Source organism: Atractosteus spatula, chromosome 7, assembly GCF_055471065.1.
Source record: "Atractosteus spatula isolate fAtrSpa1 chromosome 7, fAtrSpa1.hap1, whole genome shotgun sequence".
NCBI lineage: Eukaryota > Metazoa > Chordata > Actinopteri > Semionotiformes > Lepisosteidae > Atractosteus > Atractosteus spatula.
The window spans coordinates 53,893,323-53,915,013 of NC_142712.1; the positions used below are offsets into that span (position 1 = coordinate 53,893,323).

Consider the following 21,691-nt stretch of genomic DNA (forward strand, 5'->3'; position numbering starts at 1 on the left):
AGAACTAGTTTGATGTTTTAAAAAGGAGTCTAGAGAACTTCCTTCAATTAAATCTAAATTTTCCAAAGACAGCAAAGATTTGCTTTAATAAAGTTATCTGTCCTGAATATGATTTTTTTCTCTGCAGAAATTGACATGGCAAACCACCAATGGCCAAAAAATAAGGAGAGATGGCAGAAATGACAGATATTTAGAAGCAGTTACAAGTCAATAGCAGGAACATGGAAAATGGACCTATTTCTCATAGATGACTTGCCATATTACAATAATATCCACAGAAAAGTAGTTCTTTTCCACTGGATTGTGAACTGTAATAAACTAAAAATCACCTGCCACTCTTATATATACACTCTCTCACTCAAATATACTGAGTCATGCCATAAAAATTGAAAGCCTTGTTGCAGTCTCGACAAAAACTTAATATAACTGATAAACACAGCACAAATTGGAACAGCTACAAGCCTCTCTGTGGCAGGGATTTTTTTTTTGTACAGGTATATCCACTGTACCATGCTTTTTTTTTTATAAAAAGGAGTGCTGTTAAAAAACTCAGTTACTCTGCTTTCTCTCTGTTTTTTGTACCATCTCCTAAGCCCACTGAGGCACTTCTGGCTTTGGTAGGCTTCTTCCTGGAAACCCACTGAATTTTCTAGTTTCAACCAAATGTGTAGACACGCGACAACAGAATTGACAAATAGCTATCTATTCACTGAAAATGCATGGAAATAGCTATCATAGTCAGGCTATATAAGACATATTTATGGACTTGTTCGAGTAGGTAGCTGCGTCACAATGTGTACACATCCAAAGTGCGCTCCACAGCCGAAATGTTGTGTTTCTTTTCAACATGAAATAAACCTTTACATGTTTATGAACAGACATGCCACGAATATGATTATATTAACCTGATAACTGCTTATTTACAGTGCTATCCCTCCCAAGCTAATAATTTCACTCAAGAGTTAAACAAGTATATTAATTATATTATATTTGGTAAATACTGTTCTAATAACCATTTAATAAACTAATAAACATCTGACTGTGTCAAACACAGCTTTTGAATCGGACATAAGTTACACAGCAAATAGCTTTTTTCAAGAAAAGCTGCAAATGTTTGAACTATCATATGCTCATGAATTACAGACTTTTGCATTTGATAGTTTCTCCTCTGTCATGGACTGTAGAGTAACTGAATGACAGCGACAGGCAACACACTGAATGAATGATGTTGCAGATTATTATCAAAGAATATATTTAATTTTTAATATTTCTGTTACTTACAACAGAAAGCTACTGTATACAAAATGAAATGTATCTAGTAAATATTAACTAACACATACTGTATATAAAAAGTGCTTCAAGCAGTATTCAATATGGCAAAAAACAATTTCTAGACTGTACAGTTAAGTCTTGCCTAACTATGTTGTAGAGTTCTTTAAACAAGCAACAGAGATCATGTATAAAAATAGAGAATTTATAATGGTACACATATATTTAGACTTTTTTTAGCACTTAAGTAACTCTAATGCACTAGCAAAACTTTATTTAGAGTATTGCATGTTATAAAGCGATATACAATCTGAAACTGCTTCAGCTAGTTGTAATTAATATTTTTCCAATTATACAGTAAATATATTCATTCTCTATCAAACACACTTAACAATATGAGGACAGATAAAATAGTAAATTAATTAAAATACATAATTCAAACTAAATTTTATTTTCCACAAATTCATAATGTCTGCTTAGGTGCTATGCAATTGTGGTAAAAGTGTAGTAAAATGTTTATTTCATATAGTATTTGTGAATGTTGGGTTAACGTAAACCTGACCATTACTGGTACGTATTTATTGAACTAATGTATACCAGTCCAGCTGCATCAAAAGAACAAATATATAATACCCTATACAAAAATTAATTTACTTTAACTCAAAATGCAATCAGATCCGTTATGTATCATGTAACGCCTGTAAAAAAGCATTGAAAGCACAGATTTTCAGATATGGTGCAGTGTGCAGAGAAAATATGTAAGCTAGTCAGAAAAGTGAATTACTGTAATTAAGATTGTCTAAAGACGGTTTATTATTGGTGTCAGTTCTCAACAGGGAATTGATAGAAGAATCCTAATTGAACAGGCATGGGATCTCTTCAGGCAATTAATATGTTTTAATGCATCTGTATCTGTGTAAGTAATTCCTGTCAGGGTCAAACTATGGAGAATACTGGAAAAACTGTATTAGCTAAAATATTTAATGAGAAAGGGGCAAGTAAAGCACTGACTTCTATATGTCTTAGTTATTGTTATAGCTCACCTTATCACACATCCCTGCAAAATCAGCATACTTTCATTTTGACCCAAGAAGAACATTTTCCTGATCATCTCTGAGACGGAAGACTACCAACAACACCATGGACAGTAGCTGCCTGGTTTTCCTCAGAGGTTTTCCACACAGAACATAAAGAGCACACAGGCAACCAAGTGAATGAAGCTCCTCCGCTTTCCAGATGGCAACAGGAATACAAACTAGAGGATGAGTGGAAGAAAGAGAAAGTAAGCATCCGCTGCTTCATAGTCATTAGAATGAATCTGAACAATCATCTGAGTCTGTGGCAGTTTATATCTGCAAACAAAGGTTTTATATTTGTGTTAATCCTTAACGTTATGCATTATTGCATGGGCTGTGTCACCCCTTAGCTGTTGGAAAGAGCAATGGTGTTTCAAATGAATAAACAATAAAGGGTGAAATGAAAATGCATTCGGCAGACTGATCAGCTGGCACTCAGTGCCTCCTTCCTGCTGGATGAGGCATGCTGCCAGGGAGAGGCAAAGGAGGTGGGAGACCAAACAAAGGATCAGGATTGGAATATGGAATTTGGCATGCTCCATATTCCTATGATTTCAAGATAACATTTATTTAAACAAATGGTGGCTTGTCCTTTCAGAAATCCAACCCCTGTTTTCAAAGTCAGGAAGAGAACCTCTTCAAGGTGGTTTTACAAAGATATTAATTATTTGGGAACTCGGTGAACATGTATCTGTTGGTTCATTTGAGCCACTTGAATTCTTTGAGGACAGTTGTATTTAAAAAAAAAACCAATATCTTTAGTGGTTCGTACAAATACTGAAAAAAGAATAAGAAAATGAAAGGGTAATGTGATAGAAAATCTAAGTAGTTTGCACAGTCACAAATAGCACATACATTGGTAATGATAATGACAAGTTGTACTGATGTTTATTTTTCTTTAACATAAATATTTTGTGTACAATACTTAAATTACTGTAATCACCACCCATGTGCAGGATCCACTGTAATACTACTGTATATTACATTACAGAAATTAGTTCCCTTATTATAGACCATTACTTCCCTTCCCCCAGGATTTTACCCTTGTGATTCTCTAGAAAAATTAGGAATGTATTCCGAATTTCTCTATATTCCAATTTTTTTTTATTTTAGGAAATAAGTTATCTTGGACAAACCCATTTTGCTTCTAAAATGCAGGGTGTTACCAATTAAGTCGTTTTTAGTCATCATTAGTCATTTATTTCTTCTGTTTATACAGTATATTATGTTTGTATAACTTGGGGTTAAGAGGCAGTTTCGTATTAATAGTCTGTGAAACTGCAATACCTTTCCCACAAAACACCAACTTTTGGACATTTCCATATGAAATTAATTAATGTGACTTTGTCATCTTTGCTTTAATAATAATAAGAATAATAAGAATAAGAACAGACACCCAAAGAAGGCTTTTCTGGACACTCCACTCAAAGTGCTTTACAGGTACTTCCCTCCACCACTACCAATGTGCCAGATCCACCACGATCCGCCAGGATGATGAGATGGCAGCCATAGTGTGTCGGTACACACACCATCTATCAGTGCCAAGTAGAACAGAATGACGAAGCCAATTCATAGACGGGGAGTATTAGGAAGCCATGATTAGTAAAGGCCAATGGGTAATTTGGCCAGGATGGCAGGGTAACACCCCTACTCTTTAGGTTAGAATTAGCAGTTTCTGTCTGAAGTTTTAAACAAGTTGCTTTCCACTCCTCCTCAGAGATGTCTTCCTGTACGTCTGTCTTCCAAGACTGAAGCCTATAGTCAAATGATTCTTTCGATTTTCCAGCCAGTACACTATACTGTACACAAGTACAAAATCTGTTTGAATATTTTGAGGCAAGATTCTCTGAGGTGAATAAAGGAAGTTGGTATGGTGAGTGTTTATCTCTTGTCAGATTATAATTTCTTAGTTGATCATACTTAAAAAATGGTTCATGGAAAGTTCTAAGTGTTTTAAGATCTAGTACCTGGCTAATACCTTACCTTGACCACAATTTGAATCTGGGATCAGATCTCCTGGGATGAAAACCTCCGGCCTCATGCCAGAAAGATAATGTGTTGTTAAGAAAGATATTTTTGTACTTTTTTTCCCATTTCCAGCTGTCAGAGGAATAAATGTATAGATTCAGGAAAACCGTCCGAGGCACCTGCCCCCACTTGCTGGGTAATCACCACTATAGCTCACTATATCACTATATGACTATCATCACTATAGTTTACAGTATAGATATTTACTGTAAACCCTGATCAGTCCACAGTCCAGAGCTCTGTCATTAAGCTTTCTTCTATGCCAGGGATGTGCTCTCAGCTCAACCAGCATGCCTAGTGAAGGATTATCTGCCAGGTTCAGCCTGTCTGTATGATTGTGATTCTGAACCGCACTGCCAGCCAGCTTCCCGTCTGTCTCCAGTCACTACTTCAGCTCAACATTGAACCAGACCAGCGGCATTATGCCACATGTCAGTCCTTCAGCTTTGCTTGGACACAACTCCCCTGTCCTGCCATGCCCTGTTTAGCTACGCTGAACCTTCACTGTCTGATCAGTCCAGCTACATAGCGCATTGCCTGTTCAGAAATCTATGTCAGTCTACACAGCGACTTCCCCAGCTCTCGTCTCTCCTCTAGCCTTCACTGGGATCAACCACTTGGATACCTCAGCCTGTCCAGCAGACGCAGCTTTATCCACAGTTTAAACCGTCTTAAAGTGAAAACCTGACTACAGAGGCACACTTAAGCATATTCTGTATAGCATACTATACATAGCAAATCAAATGTCCCAATAGGATAATTTATCTATAATCTATGAGGTCATAGATAAACACATTTATCCAGGAGAAATATTGGTTTAACCTGCTGATTACAATCATGGAGGTAAAGTAATTACAAAGTTCCTTCTCTACAAAATGTGTCTACCTCCAATTAGTACCAGTCACATGTTTCTAGAAATACTTTTACCGTATCTGTGCCCAGCTGTAGAAACCTGTAAACACATGCCCACCTATCCACATTTGGAACAAGGCGGGTGCTTCTTTAAGATGTGACACCAGACCCAAGTGAAAAAATAAAAACTGGTTGGATAATACATGCCTCGGAAAGTGGTGGCTGTTGCAGGGATGACCTACATTGGTGGCACTTGCGCCGAATACACAATGAAGCAGCCCAGGCTTGTTAGCACTCTGGTGGCATTGCAGGGTAATCAGGGATGTGCAGTCTGCTATCTCTAACCCTCTGCAATTCTATTACATTTGTTTATTGCTCTTGGCAAATGCTACCCAAATATACAGCAGCACTGAGGCAGGGCACTGAGTAACAGTGTATGCTTAGCATCTGCAAGAAGAAGGTAGGCAGAAAAAGAAAGAAGGGGTTATGAGAAAAGTAACTGAATAAATACATTGAGCAATAAAAAATAAACTGTTGTTTCTGTGCATGAGAAAAGATTAACAGCTAATGGGGTAAAAATGTAACTTGAAAGAAATTCCCAAACAATGGGTACATTTGTCTTCATAATACATGAAGAAAAACGAGAATCAAAAAGGCAAAATGACTTTGCACAATTATCTTTTTTACGTTATTCAGAAAATATATCACTAGACACCAATGGTTTAATTTTAATTGCTGTGGCACAGGCACATTGTGAACCAATTGACTTGAAATCACTGTGATGCCCAGAGACTGACTTAAAAGTGCATGGGTATCACACTGTATACTCTTGGCATTACAAATGTAGAAAGTTGGCTTTTGATTCCTTTCTTGCTTGCCATGTGACAAATGCAACTAAGACAGAATTAAAATAACTTAAACCAATTTATGAATTGTATAATTGTGTAGTACCATTCTATTCATCATAGAATACAATATGGAATTATAAGCAGTTTGAACACGTGGCAAAATTTGAAAATTATCTATTGCAAATTCTATTTTGAACATAACCAGTCTAGTAAGGTCAGCATTTTCTTTGTGAAAATGTTTTTTTCCCAGTATGTTTACCTCTATTCATGTGTAAATAAAAATATTTTTCACATTCTTAAAATAAATACATATTTTTAACTTGTCTTATAATAAATATATCTAGAGGAAAATAGTCCCAGAGAGCTAGTTTGCTGAGGATTTGCTGTGATCCTTCGTACAGAGGACTGTACTACAGTACTATATTTAAAAAAACAAATGGTCGCTAAGCTAAAGCAAATAATGTTCTTAGTATGTGCCTCTAATTGTGCTATATTTATTTTCTCTTTTCTTATGTTTTCCACATGTTGTCTTATGTGGGAAACAAGGCAATGTATTAATTTCGTCATAATTTTATTATGTCAAAAATGAGCGCTTCTCTTCTCAACAAAACGTTTTATACACCAACTCTCATAATACAAATGAAACTGATTTTATTATCTCTTTAAAAAAGCTGATATTATTTAAAGACATTTTCTTAAAATGTTCTGTATGAACATTAAAATTATATATGCTTATTTATACTTTAAATGCATAAAATCAATCTTGGCTTCTACAGTAACTCACAGGGCTACAGTATCTGATTTAGTCCAGGTAATTAGTTAAGTTCATGACAATGAAGCATGTCTAGATGTGTCCTATTTATATTTATTTTGCAGTAAAAAACAGATTCGTTTGTTCTCACAAAAATGCTACAAATACTAAATTTCTGCACTATTTGTTTTCTTTGGCAAAATAAAACCTATCACTTTTTCACAACCTGAGAAAAATGATTAAAGGCTTATTATTAAATCCCAATGTTATTTAGACCTACAATAGTATTACAGACATGGACTTCTGTGACATCACATTCATTCTTAATAGTTCAGGTGGGTAGCTGCGTCAGCATGCGTAGGCTGCAAAGGAACAAGTAATAGGTTTATCCCAAGCTGAAAACAGAAGAAAGAAAACACATTTCGGCCGTGGAGCCTTCTACAGGTGTGAAGAACACTCACTCGGCCGAAACATTGTGTTTTCTTTCTTCTATTTTCAGTATGGAATAAACCTACAGTATTACTTGTTCCTTTCCATTCTTAATATACTAGCTTGTTTGTCCTTTATCAGGTTTAACATTTAAAAACACATTTTTACTCTACAATAAAATATTTTATTTATACAATATTTTCATGAAGTGAATGTAGATACAATGGGGAATACCTGGTGGCAATGCTTCTAGCTCCAAAGCAAGGGGATATTTGCTGAGATGCAGTGGTCTCAGATTCAGTGATCAAAGCAATCGTAATGTTTACCTTGGTTTACCTTTAGTTAATTAAGTTGTGGGCAAATGATTAAGTGTCAATCAACAGTCCAGGAACACAGCTTATAACAGGGAACCAACTGGAGAAAAGGGGAAGAGGAGAGAGGAAGAGGAAAGAGAATACAAGAAAAGAGGGAAGGTGAGAGCTCCAGCTCCAGTTCACCTAGCAACATCAGTTTGGAGCTAAATATTTGAACCCTGTTAGGAGAACTTGCGATGCTGTGGTTTTTAGGGAACTCTGATTTCCCGTGTAAAGAATCATTCAGTTAAAAAAGGCCTCTCCTGGTTGTGCAGCATATAACAAAGAAAGAACACGACCCGAACACTGGCTAAATTACCAAGTTCTATATCTTTAATACACATTGATCAATTTTGTATTTTAGCAGTTCATTTTAATATCCTTAAAAACAACAAAAATTAGTATTAGAATCAATAACATTTGGTGTGATTTTAATGATTATTATAAAATATAAAATATATAAAATATAGTGACTGTACAGGGGCGATGCGGCTAAGGATCTGCGCCTGTGGCTGGAAGGTTGCCGGTTCAAATCCCGCAGCCAGCAGAGGAATCCTACTCCGTTGGGCCCCTGAGCAAGGCCCTTAACCCCAACTGCTCCAGGGGCGCTGTACAATGGCTGACCCTGCGCTCTGACCCCAAGCTTCTCTCCCTGTCTGTGTATCTCATGGAGAGCAATTTGGGGTATACGAAAAGATAGATTCCTAATATAAGAAATTGTATATGGCCAATAAAATGATCTTATCTCATCAATAGTTTTCCTATGTCCTTAATTATTTTAATGTAGCAGAATGGCATTCATGAATCACTTTATGAAAGTGTAAACAGAGAGCTTCAAAATGACTGCTCAGTATTTTGTGCTTTCATTTATGCCAGTAGATACTGTATGCAATTTTCACACTTCATCAGTCATCACTCCCTAAAAATATACCATAGCAAAGAAGACTACAGTAATTCATTTTTTTGACTAGAGCTATTGAAAAGTGAAGAAACAATCATATACTCATTGAAATAATCTCATTAAATTTGTCAGGTATGCCTCTCAGTCAAAACACTACACATTTATATACACTGAACAATGTAAACTTAAGGTGATCGAATTAATTTCTTGTGAGAAAGGTCTGTTATTAATGAATTTCAAACCTCAACTAAGAAAGCCTTTTGTTTTCAGAGTTGCAAATGCATGGCAAAGGATGATACTGTATATATAAACAGGGGCATTGAAAATATATACTGTAGTTGCCTGTTAAAACATCACTAAAGCCTATTAAAAGAAATCCTATCCACTGTATCCACTGCCAGATAGAACTACTAAAATTAAATTTATCTAAAGTGAAAAAGTACTACCCACAACAACAATGTTTGTATTTTTGAGACCATGAAGCACAATTCATGGCTGTTGGCTGTTCCCATAGTTTGCAAACCACTATTGCACATTTTCTACCTCTTAAAACAGAAGCATAGAGTAGTTACTTAACTACACCACAGTGCCACTTTGTGGACATTAAGGAAACATGTTGCACAATTCTGAAGCTTGGCTGTGAACACCATGTCAACAAATGTTTGATATACTACTGATAAAACTGATCTATCTACAGTACCTGTCACACACTGATATTAAAGTTAGGACTTAATTTACATCTAAACAAGATGCAATTCAATTATACCTTAATAAAGTTTCATCACAGTAGTTGCAGTTGCAGTATGCCATTATCATACAAATGACAATATGTTTAAAACTTGCAATATTGCATTGATCCATCCTTTATAGATGTAGCCACAGGAAGCATAAATAGAAAGGTGTCAGTACAATCTATTTAGCCTTTGAAAATAAGATTTACACCAACAATTACACAAAAGTATACACATCAAAACCAGCTTATATATTAAATTAAGATAATTAATATTATATTCCCTCATATTTAAAAATATTTTAAAAGTGTAGGTAATATCTGCCACAAACATTAACATGCAGATGGGGAGCTATTTAATTGCTTTTTTCAATGTCTTTATAGTAACTATTAAAAATATTAATTATACATTTTTAAATGCTTATACAGAGAACTTATCCCTTAAATGTCCTTCTAGAGTCAAGTTATAACATTAAAGAAAAAATAACAGTTGCCTACGTACCTCTATTTAGTTTTTCTTTTGAAATTAACTGTAGATTTTACAAAACTGCCATTGCTAACATCAAGGACATCATGCCCATACATTCTCCCCTTGCTGCCTGAATGAAACAGATTGGACTGGTTTTAACTTCTCTCTTTTTTGAGAAGGCTGTATTACATACTTCACTTCACTTTCTTTTTTGAATGTCAGCTGAGCGACATACTGCAGTTCATAAAGTTTCCTTAGCACTTTATTCAAACTTATATTTATTATCAGAAATAATCCTTCAAATTTGTCTGATTTCAAAATGTTTCATTTTTTGTGGGTTTAAGTTTGGTACTATACTTCTTCTTTGAAGTATGGCAAGTGACCCACTTCATCCCTTCAATGAATGTCCCTTCACTAATACTACATATCATATTGTAACATTATTCCTTCATTTACAGTTTGCATGTCCCTTTATTCCTTATAAGCATAATAATGCCAAAAGCTTCTAAATGGAGCCACAAAACTCAAGAGCTCAGGTGAAGAAACTGTTATCAACATATATGCATGACTAGGCTAATTTGGAGGCCAGATTTATACGTTCTGACATAAAAATGTCCCTGGAAATTCTCTCCCTTGTGGTCAGGCTGATGTTATTTTCATGGAACCATTTTTTACACATCTATCTGTGTAAAACATTCTAGATATTTTAATAATATCTTCATTACATACAACAATGTATTAGTTTTGTTATTCAGATTTCATAAAATTAATTGAAATGGTAGACTGTTGAAAGTCAGTGGATTATATTAAATCAAAACTTTGACACACCCACTAGATTATAAAAATGGTAATAAAACATAAACAATATTTTTTTAATGCTGTTTCTTACTCCCACACAAGTTTAACCTACTAATCAAAGATTTGGTTCGTAGTTAGAGATCACCAGTGGGACTGAGGTATTAATTTAATGCAGGATTTGGCTCTAAAATAATGTTAGCAATTTCAGTCAATTAAACTATAATTGATGCAGAAAATGAGTGTGAATTATTTATGAATAGCAAAAAATGCATTTACCACTGGTTGACTATACATCAACCAAAAACAAAATTATATACTCATTAATTTCATTATAGTTTTTAGAAAATTTATGGACACTATTTACATATTACTAAAAGACAGCCACTCTTCCTCAATGGAACCATGTAAGAAAAATACAGTCTGTAAGAAGTAAAAAGTCTTTGAATATTCTTTCACCAGATATTTAAGAAAGCATCAGTAGAGCTCCTAATAAAACCTTTATTTATCGGTTTCCTGCTGCAAGAACCCAACAAAGACCACAGTACATACAGCAGAATTACAACCTTCTAGCTTGATTTCATCAGATGTCACAAACTAAGCAAAACTGTACCTGGTCAGTACTGGAATGGGAGACTCCCCAGGAAAACCGTGTTTCTGTTGTAGGTGGTGTTAGTGGTCCAGTAGGTGCCTCTCTTTCCTCTGGACCAACATTTTCAATCCAGCATTCCAATATGGTGACTGGGGACACAGCCATAAGAAGTTCTATCCTTCTGGCTTATTTGCACTTTGGATGTTCACAATCTGGCCTCCCTTTAAATCAGTTTCTGAAGTAATATCAAACTGCCCCACCTCATCTGTTCTGTAGTACATCTGCTGGTGCATAGTAGCTGCCATGCACAGATCACCCGAGTGGGTGCTGCACTTCAGTAGTGGGAGAATTGAGACATTTCTCAATGTAAAGTGATCTAGAGCCGTTGGGATGAAAACTATTATTAAAATGAAAAACAAATATTAGAATTATTTATGCTCTAATTCAGGACTTTGTTGGATGGTTATAAGGATGCGATGATAAAGTAAGGTACAGTAGTATAGTAATATTTTGATAAGCCATGGGTGGTGAAAGCCCCTACACTTCATTAATCATCATGTTTTCTACTAAAATCTTTTGTAAGTTATGAAATGATGATCACTGGTGCACTAATGCCTTCAGCATTCTTCCTACAAACGTGGGTTTGGAAGTTCAGACTCATCCTATATCTGTGCCTACTCAGAACTGTGGGTTACCAAACCTTATTATCTAGGGCCCACTACAAAGAGCACTGCAAAAACACATTAAATAGAGTTCAGCAATTAAACAGATGTTCTTTAAATTATTGAGGTGCGTAATGATATCACCTAAATGATAAGTTTTATCTAATCGAAAAGCCTACTCAAATTAAAATTTGTGGATGTATTTTAAAAAAGACAAGTGATATTATTAAACAAGGTCCAAAACAACGTAGCCTAAACAAAATCAGCATTGTTATATAAATTTTGATGGCACTACTTTAAACTCCCTGGCAACTGAGTGGTTTTGGAAATAATTATGCACACAATTCATTATACTTTAATAGTTTCTGTACTCATCTTATTAAATGGCTAGACCTAATAGCAGTTTTAATATACTATCTTCATAGAAACAGATAAGAACTATTAAAGGTAAACTGTTACAGACCATATTTAATTATTGCCTTAGGGTATGTTCTAATCAGTTGCTGACAATTTTAATAAAATAATAAAATAACTGGGTTTATTTTTTTCATATACAGTAGATTCTGGTAATCACCCCGGAGTAATATCTTTATTTATTTACCTAAATCTTAAATAATCCCTGTCATTTGTAGGCTAGTTTGTTGCAAGACTCTGTAATGGGAGAAACAAGACTCTATTCTATTTAATAACCTGTTACATACAGTTGCCTTTCTTATTTAATGTGCTTTGCAAGGGATCCACAGACAACAGGCAGTTTCAATTCAACAACCCTGTCCCTTTAAAGCAGCAAGCTCCTCCTCTGCAAGCAGTAGAGCAGCAAACAGAGCTGAGCCCCTTTAACTCGAGCAACAGCCTCCCTATCTAGGCAGTCAGCAAGGATGCTTCAGGCTGCAAGGGCAGAGGGGGAGACACAGCACATGACAAGTCTGCGAGGCAACTGACACTGCCTGCCTGGTGCATTCCCAGCTCCATTAATATCAAAGGTGTCACTGCAATGGCAATCCAAGCTCACCTTCCTGATGACAGCTTGTGAGAGCAGAATTACAGGAAAAACAGCCGCAAATGGATATATTTATATTTTAATCATCACTATCTGTCCTCATCCTTCCTAATTCCATAAGCTGCACTGAATTAAATCTATTCCTGACTGAAGCAGCTTCGTCTGGGAACAGACAGCAAGTGAGAAAGAGACACACAGGGAGCATGCATGAAGGATACAGAAATTGAGATTGCAACAGAACTACCAGGATGCCTATAGCTTTGCAGCTTCCCATGCAGCTCGTCATTCCATTCACCAGCAGTAGGATGTGGACCTGGAAGAAGCAAACCTGGATACAGCTGCAGATGTAGACCAAGGTCTGCAGACAGAGGACAAAGGTGAGGACGAGGGAAATATTTTAACAAATACAAATCTTCGAGTTAAAAACCGATCTTTATGCGTCTTTCTCCTGTTGTATTTGCAGCACAAAGAAATAAGTAGAAAATCTCTGCCTGATCTTCAAGTGCCATGCAGGAATCACTATTCTTTTCTTTAACATCACTGTGGGATCAATGTTCTTCTTTCCTTCCCTCCACACAGCTTTTTTTTCCCTTGATTTAAGGAAACAGTTATGGGATTTACCCCCTTGGGCTCAGTTTTTTTTTGAGCACCGTCAATACTTGCCTTCCTGAAGAAGCACGCACCCCAGACTGGATTCCCTTAGCAACTAAGGCAGGTTTCTGACACCCTTATTTTCTGTTTAGTTCATTCAATTTTCTCTGTCATTGACATCCGAGAAAAATCGAAGGGCTCTGAGCAAACATGAAGATGCGCATAGCAGGCACGAAAAGGACAGTAAAGTCTCTCTGATGTCAGTCTGTGGATTCCTTTTTCTTTGCAGCAAATTTTGATCATGCATAATGCTGGCATGTTTGCATCTCTCACTGTTTTTATCTATCCATTTCTTTTTAGCACCTAACATGGAACAAAGCAATGGTGAAGAAAGGGTTGTAGATTCTTGCTGTATTGCTTGGAAATGAATGACACATATGTTGAGCTCCAATAAGGAAACATTATTTGAATTGAACATACTGTAATGGTCATTTTATTTTAAAAAATACATATTTTTTTTAAATACAAATCGTGGAAAAAAAAGATTTAGTGCACAGGACCCTGGAAGCATTTTGTTTGCTGCCAGGTGTATGTTTTTTATCAGAAGAAATTATATATGCTAGAAGGAGTGAAACATTATAATAATGTAAAATAAAAAAAATCTAAGCAGAATCTTTAGGCTATATATTTTTACAATAAACTGGAATATGGTAAGGCTACAAAGGAGGTCAAATGAACTCCTTATTCAAGTCAACAAATATGAATGTTCTTACTTTTTTAAGCTAAACACCATAAATAAAGTTATCACATTTAAGGATGATCTTATAGCAATGTAAACAAAATGGCAACTTCACTAAGCGGATTTTGGTGATTTCCACATACAGACACATCTACATACATAAGTGAACGGATTTCTGTTATTGCTTTTGGCATTCCTGAATTGTTTTATATCATGGTGGGGATCTGGACTAGTGCGAAGACTCTGGATGTTGTTGAGGACATGGATTTGTAAGCTTTGCGGCAAGAGCTTTAAGATGTTGAGATCTCCCTGCGCTGCCGGGGCTCCCGTTTGGATCAGCGCGGCTCACGGCGAGAGAAATGGACCCCTCGGCTGCCCCCAACGCCTCTGCCGCCTTTTGAAGGATGTCCCTCAGCAGAGAGCAGGCCCGGGACAGCACTGAGACCCCCAGCCAGAGAGAGCACATTCGTAACCGTATGAAGATGGTGATTGACCAGCTAGAGGGGATTCTGAGGGAGCTGAAGGAGGTGGCAAGGGAACTCCGAGAGGTAAGAGGAAGGGGGGGTGGGGAGGAGTGAGGGTTGCAGTTCTGCACTTTCACTGCCTTAGACTTATGCATTATTTTATTTAGTTCAAAACTATATTGAGCATCTTCGTATACTAAGATCACAAAAATGAGTTTATTGCTAATACCTATGCATTTATGTTAAATAAGTAACATTTCTTTCCATTCTGTATGATAAGATACAGTTTCACAATATGCAAATTAATGTTAAATTATAAAACAGGAGACGACACCACATAAATTACATAACCAACGTGTCAACATGGATTCTTTAAAACAGCTTTGGAAAGAGAGAAATTTTGTTAAAGAGATCAAAATTAATACCTCTGTTCAAAGCCTTGCAAATCAACAAATTCAGCTGTGCTAAACCTACAAGGGAACATTTTAACCACAGTACTTTTAAATATTAGATGTATTAGACGTAAAATTGAGATGTATTTTATCATTGTAATGGTTGCATGACTGTGACACATCATTGTATGCAGCCTGTGTTGCTACAAATCTTCATGTTTATCACCAAAAGTGTCTGATTAAGCAAATCTGAGGGAGTTTGTCTGCTTATTTGTCCAAATGTTTGACTGTGCTGAAGAGGTTAAGATGGTTCAGTTCAGTGGAAGTTCATATCAGAACACAAGGAGATTTGATTAAAGGTTATCTCCACACCTCAGGGGTATTAATGCAGCACTAGCCTGGCCACTCATTGGACTGAAATACACTTGCCTATTGAAAAGTTTCTACCAGAGCAGTAGAGGTTCAACTATTGAGGCGCTTATTTTAGTCCATTAGCCATTCAATACACTAAGGTACATTTAAATGAGAACTTGGCCCTTGGGGAATCTTGCTGCGACTAATCTAAAGTGCATTTTTTCAAGGTGCCAAATATACTGTATTTTTCTCGAAGATGAAACAAGGATTTTAGGTCATATCCTACCCCGCAGACTCCTGTCATTCCCTGTAAGTTGGATAAATCCTCAAAAGCATGAAAGCTTCACTAATTAATTGTTATGTCCAGAGGATCTCCTTACAGCTTTGTGTTAGCTTATTCTTTGCCCTCATGGTGCCGTCCCCCTTTTGCACTTTCCTTCAAGCTCAAATATGCTGTTAGCCAGTTTTTAACTCCAGCTATCCATCTGATCATGGTGTCAGAGCCTGTCAAAGGTGTGTTAAGTATTAACTCCTCTGAAGTATTAAGGATGATAGGGTGAGGCTGGAGAAATGTTGACTGAGTTGAAGAAGAAACCAGTATAATTGCTATAATTACTAGACTTTAATAGAATTCATTACAGGTTTTGGCATCCAACTTACACAGTGGTTATCAGGGATGAAATTTAGAATCAAGTTATATGTGCTGCTCAGTGGTTGTACATGAAAGCAAATACTGCTGTATGCAGTGATAATGGGATAATGGAATGCTTAATAAAGTTGTATGCAAGCTTTTTGATGAAGAATGCATTGCTTATTTTAGGAAACAAGGCAATATGTCTGTTAAATGCACAACAACAATAATAGCAATATACTAGTGTCTGTTCCTTAAGAAAATAAAATTGAATTTGATGAGGTCCTGTTCTGCCCATTTGTATAATAACATTATTTAAAATATTATAAGAGTGGATAATTACTTGTTATTTTTAACAAGGCATTTTCTGTCAGAGACACTATGTGAAGTAAGTCTGAGTTTTATTGGTGGATATTCTGCAGCAACTGCACCATAACTACAAATTACTGCAAATTAGGTGTTTTTTTTCAAATTTATTTCTATGTATGAAACATATCTGTTGTACATGTGCTTTAGGAATGCTATTCTCTTAACCACATTAATACTTTTTTATTTAGTGATCTTTTGTGAACCAAAAAATGAGCATACATTTTAGCTTACTACTAAAACTAGGTCCTGATGTGTATTGCTACATGGCCCTGACTCTGTTCTCCTTTGATGACTGCTTATCCCTATTCCCTATTCCTATTTCATCTTGGTAACATTTTATGTCTCATACTTGAAGTTGATATAAGGGGTTGATCAAACATTTCTTTTCATTTTTGAAAAGATAATTTCAGATTTTTAATTTGCCAACTCAGAACTGTGAACTGAGAAACACTACTTAGAAACCCTATTAAGTTTCTTGTTGATATTACATATGAAAAGACTGTTAAAGTAAAGTACACTTTAATTTCTCATGAAGACTGATAGAAATTCTTGTTCTGCTAGTAATGTCTTACTCTGTAGAGCCTAACATTACACAATCCAGCTCTTAAAACAAAAAGATCACACAGAACATTAAAATATGACACAACTAAAAGATGACTTGGTAAAATTAAAACATCTGAAAAATGGTTTTTAAGGGCATACATATTCTTTAAACAATACAAAATACTTTGAATTGCTCTTAACAAAATGACTAATAATACTGGATTACCCACACAAGTGCAACACTGGTGGAAGTTTACAGTCCAGCTTGTTTACTTCAGCTGGTTGAGATCGGGCAAGAGGTTTTTAAGGCTGCACAAAATCAATTTATGTTCCGTAAATCACATGACTTTGTACGGTCTGGGTAAGATTATCCAAGTGTATTTCATTAAACTGGAAAATGTACATTTCACAGCATTGTTAATGTTGGACTGAAATAAACAATATAGCATAAATCCTACAAAGTAGTTAAAAGGGTAAAAGGGCTTGAAAAGTTTATGTCCAGTTCATTTTAAATTGATACCACTTCCCATTTAGAAATATAATGTGAAAAAATATTGAAAAAATATACAAAAGCAGATTAATATTCTACTAAGCATAACCGTATTTTCAGATGTATGGGGTGCTTTTATTACAAAGTCATGAAGAACATGGATGCATTTATGAAAGGAAACAAATCCTTCTATTCCAAATTGTTTGAACCACAACAAAATCTGCTCTATATTGTAAATTAACCAATAATACCACTTTGGATATTTTTATAGCAATTGATGGGCATCAAGCTTCTTCTCACCATAGTCTTGCAAAGTGATAGTTTTCACAACCTTATGATTTACCTTGACTCCAAAAACAATTCTTGGAATGGATTAACATTTTGGTTGTACAATTTGTCAGATTTCAACGCTAATATCCTTCCTTCAACATAATTCATCTGACTAATATTTCTTTTGGCCTCACAAATGTTAAGAAACCCTTCAACTAAAATCATACCATATATCAGTGTCATTGTTATTTTTTGCAATTTGAGATTCTTTTCTCACATACCACGTCTGTGCTGTGGACCACACATGAAGGGGGAGGACACATCTAATCAGTTCCTGATGAGTTACTGACCTCAGAGCTGAGGGAACTACAACTAACTACTTTGGCATCTGTTTGGGTTGCTATGGTGTGGTGAGGCATCTCAACGCCCACTAATCCTCCCTTCTAATAATGTGGGAGAGAAACACAATGCAGCCATACATGCTACAGCAAACTAGAAGAAGGGTCTGTGATATTTTTTGCATATTTTTTTTGGCTGTATAAGGCTGATTTGGCTGATAATAGCCAAAGTACTTGTACAAGTACTATAGTATACTGTAGGTCTGTAAGAAATGAACTATAGTTATTTGAGGAATTGAATCCTCAGTCGAATCTGTAAGTTTCTTTGATGAAGATTTTGGGACTGAAAAGTCTCAAATAGCATAACATAAACTATGACAAATATCAAAGCCTAAAGAATGGTGTTTTCTTTAGTTTCCAATCAATTTATTTGTATCAAGTATGCTTTTATGAATTTGTTGCTATACATTTTTGACTATGTAACAACTGGAGGATGAATGGAGTCAAACACATAAAAGCTGCCTTACCTGTGCTTTTGACTTCTTTTTGTATTTGAAACATAATTATGATTGTTAACATTTTTATTTATATACCTTGGGTTGCCAGTCCATTACAGAATATTGATGAAATACAATCATTGATTGTTTTTACCAGTTTGTATTACCATCAATTTATTTCCTAGTTTTACAATATTTTAACATAGCTCACTTTAAGAGGCGACACCAAGCAAAGTTGTAATAAATATTAGAGATTTTTTTATTGCTTTTAAGTCTGAGATTTTTACTGTCATCTTGAATGTATTTTTAAAATAACTTTAAACACTGCACAGAAATCATAAAGAAAAAAGCTATCTCCCACCTTTTAATTTTTATTAAAAAACTTAGCATGGTGCAATAATTTCATTCTCAATTAATCCTCTGTGCATTACAATATACAAAAGATTACTTTCACGTTATTCATCCTCAGAAATCATTATTTCAAATGGGCCATGGTAAGATAATTTTTACATTTTAATAAATTCCCATCTCAATATACAGTAGATGTGTTCAATTAGTCACCAATATTAAACTCACATATTTCTCAAAAGAAATGTAGTGATATTACTTTAACCACTCCTGACAGATGTATTGTACTGCAACAAAAGATAACAGTGAAACTAAAGGTCAATTTTTGTAACATGGCAGCCTTATTATTCACAGCTATACTCTTGGAAGGAAATGAATCTTGAGTCAGTTCCTTCCCCTAAATATGTCACATTTTGGGGTTGATACTAATACTGACATTACATTTCTTAGAGAAATAAGGAAAAAAACATCATAGAACAGGATCTGCAGAATTCCTTTATATATTACCTTAAGCCTTAAGATAATCTTTGTGCTTCTATGCTTCAATATTAAAAAAAAAAAACTGTCATCTTTTCTGCACCAAGTCAAATATTTCAATCATCCAGTTAAGAATGCTGTTTGGGTCCCATTAATCCAATTGGTGAAAGTTTCACAAGCTGAACATTATTTTTTAACAGTCACAGCATTTCAGGTTAAAATCCTATTGCAGACAGCACTAATAGGGCATAGTGACTGTTATGACGGATCCTATGCCAATCATTTCACCAGAGTGTATGGAGTGAATAAAATATTTAATTTTGTTTTGCTCGAAAGTTATTTCTGGGAATCAAATTGTAAAGTCGATGACATAAAGCAAGCTCAGGGAGGACAGAAGTCTCCTGAGGGACAGAAGGGCAAAAGCTCACTTGATCCTCATTTCATCTCACTACGAATACAGACCATGAGAACGAAGCCTCATAATCCTTCTGGCTTTTTGAGGTCTAAGCAGGAAGCATCAAAAAAGTTACCACAGAGATAATTGGCTTTTGAATGCCAAGCATCCGTAGCAATGGCACTTTCAGCTTCAGTTTCCTTCAGTTTCAACTCTTCCCTTCCCTCTAAAGTAGATTTTGCCAAGCACTGGATTGTTCATTGACTTAAAGGGTAAATTCTGTTTTGTGAAATGGCTAATATACCATGTAAATGTATTTAATAAAAGATGAAAGTTTTACACAAATAGAACTATTCAGCATCACTTTAAAATCATTAGTCTTAAACAGTGCAAGATGGCCTCTTGATCTAGAATAAAGCCTTACTACGTAATGAGTTAATGCATGAAGTGAACAGCACCTTGCAGGAGCTCAGCTTTGATCCAACCATGTTGGATTGAGTAAAGTCACCACTGAAAACAGTCAATTTACTGGAGATTAGGAGGGGATTTTATAAAGCTAGAAAACACCTTGCATGCTTATGATTGCACAGCATGCAGAAAACTTCACAGGCTTATGGTGAGGGTAGAATGACATAACCAAGGACTAAACAATCCTCTAGAAAAACTGCTGAACCTTGTTTGACGGCCATATACAATTCATTCCTAGCACCCTTTCATGAAACCACAATCACTGTCAACAAAACACTATTATACGGACAGATCTAACGAAGGCACAGTTTTTCTTTCCCTGAATAATGTTTTCTAGGATAGGTTTTGTATAATTTTACAGGACCAAATATTTGCACAGTAAAATCTAAATGTTAACTTATCCTATTTCTGTTTCCTCCACATTTATGTCCTTTATTATATCATTGTGTTCCATAATAGAAATGTGTCATGACAATGCAATGGCAGGAACTGTTGACACATCAGAGACATGATCAGCAGATGTCAAGCAGGACATTTACCTGTAAATTGGAGTTTGACATATCTCTCTTCAACTACAATGACCCTGTAGTTTAGTATCTCTGTGAATGAGTTCATTGTTGCTTGCTTCTACAAATAAATAACTTTTAACCTTGTGAGCTGTGCACCTGAAGGCACTGTAAATAGCAACAAGCATGTAATCCCCCTGAGCTTTTTGATAAAAGGCTAGAAAATAACAGCTCCATTAAGTGAGAAAAATATGCAGTGTATTATTGACTTTTGCATCATTCCTGTAAAACCCATTGGATTAGTAGGCCCTCTATTGCAGTCCCATATTAATGATGATTTCATTTTAGAGACGTGATCAAGCTAACAAAAATCACAAACATTAATATTAATGTCCTTCACTGATGACACTTCAGTTTGAGTGTCCGTATTTTAATGTTGTTACATATTAAGTAATATCTTATTGCTTATGGAGCTCATATGAAGCACACATCAAGTTACAGTGTTTTCATAAGTTATGCAAATATTTTCATTTATTCATTATGAATTAATCAATATTTATCATTACAAATACATTACTTGTTGTTTTTCTTTCTTGTTTCACAAAATGCAGCTTTTTAGTTTGTTATATGGATCATGTTTATCCACTGAAATGTGTGCAAAAGTAATGCTGTTAACAGTCTAATAACTATAAAATGGCATTCGAGAAGCTGGGCCTCACCAGGTTACTATCTGTCATATGAACAAAATTGTTTTTAAAACATAACATGTTTGCCACATTTTTTTGTAAAGAACAAAGGCTGAGAATGAAGCTGTTCAAAAATGACAGCTTGTGTTTTCCTCAATTTGATGCAGTTTTGAGCAGTTCAGTGTAGAAAGAGTTACTGTGCCATGCCTGTGATGGATGAAGTATTTTAACTTCAATCAATTGTTGCTCATGGGAGTATTTGCATTTATTTTTGTATCTTTTTGCTATGACTAAAACCAGTAGGCAGCACTTTAAGACACAAAAGCTGACAACAATTGTAACAGTTTTTCTTTAAACTTGATAGCTTGGTTAATTCTAC

At 35.4% G+C, this 21,691-nt stretch overlaps 1 protein-coding gene across 2 annotated transcripts in view; it reads left to right on the forward strand.

Moving 5' to 3' along the window:
• Positions 1-12,598: 12,598 nt before the first annotated feature.
• The window catches only part of insyn1 (inhibitory synaptic factor 1), a 49,180-nt gene continuing 40,087 nt past the window's right edge, over positions 12,599-21,691 (forward strand). Inside the window, exons 1-2 of one of the 2 annotated variants that reach the window (XM_088922065.1) lie at positions 12,626-13,132; positions 13,707-14,633. In XM_088922065.1, the coding sequence (XP_088778191.1) occupies positions 14,490-14,633 (144 nt within the window). In that variant the 5' untranslated portion in view covers positions 12,626-13,132; positions 13,707-14,489. Of the gene's footprint in view, positions 14,634-21,691 lie in introns of both variants that reach the window. The other variant, XM_088922063.1, reaches the window with a different exon arrangement.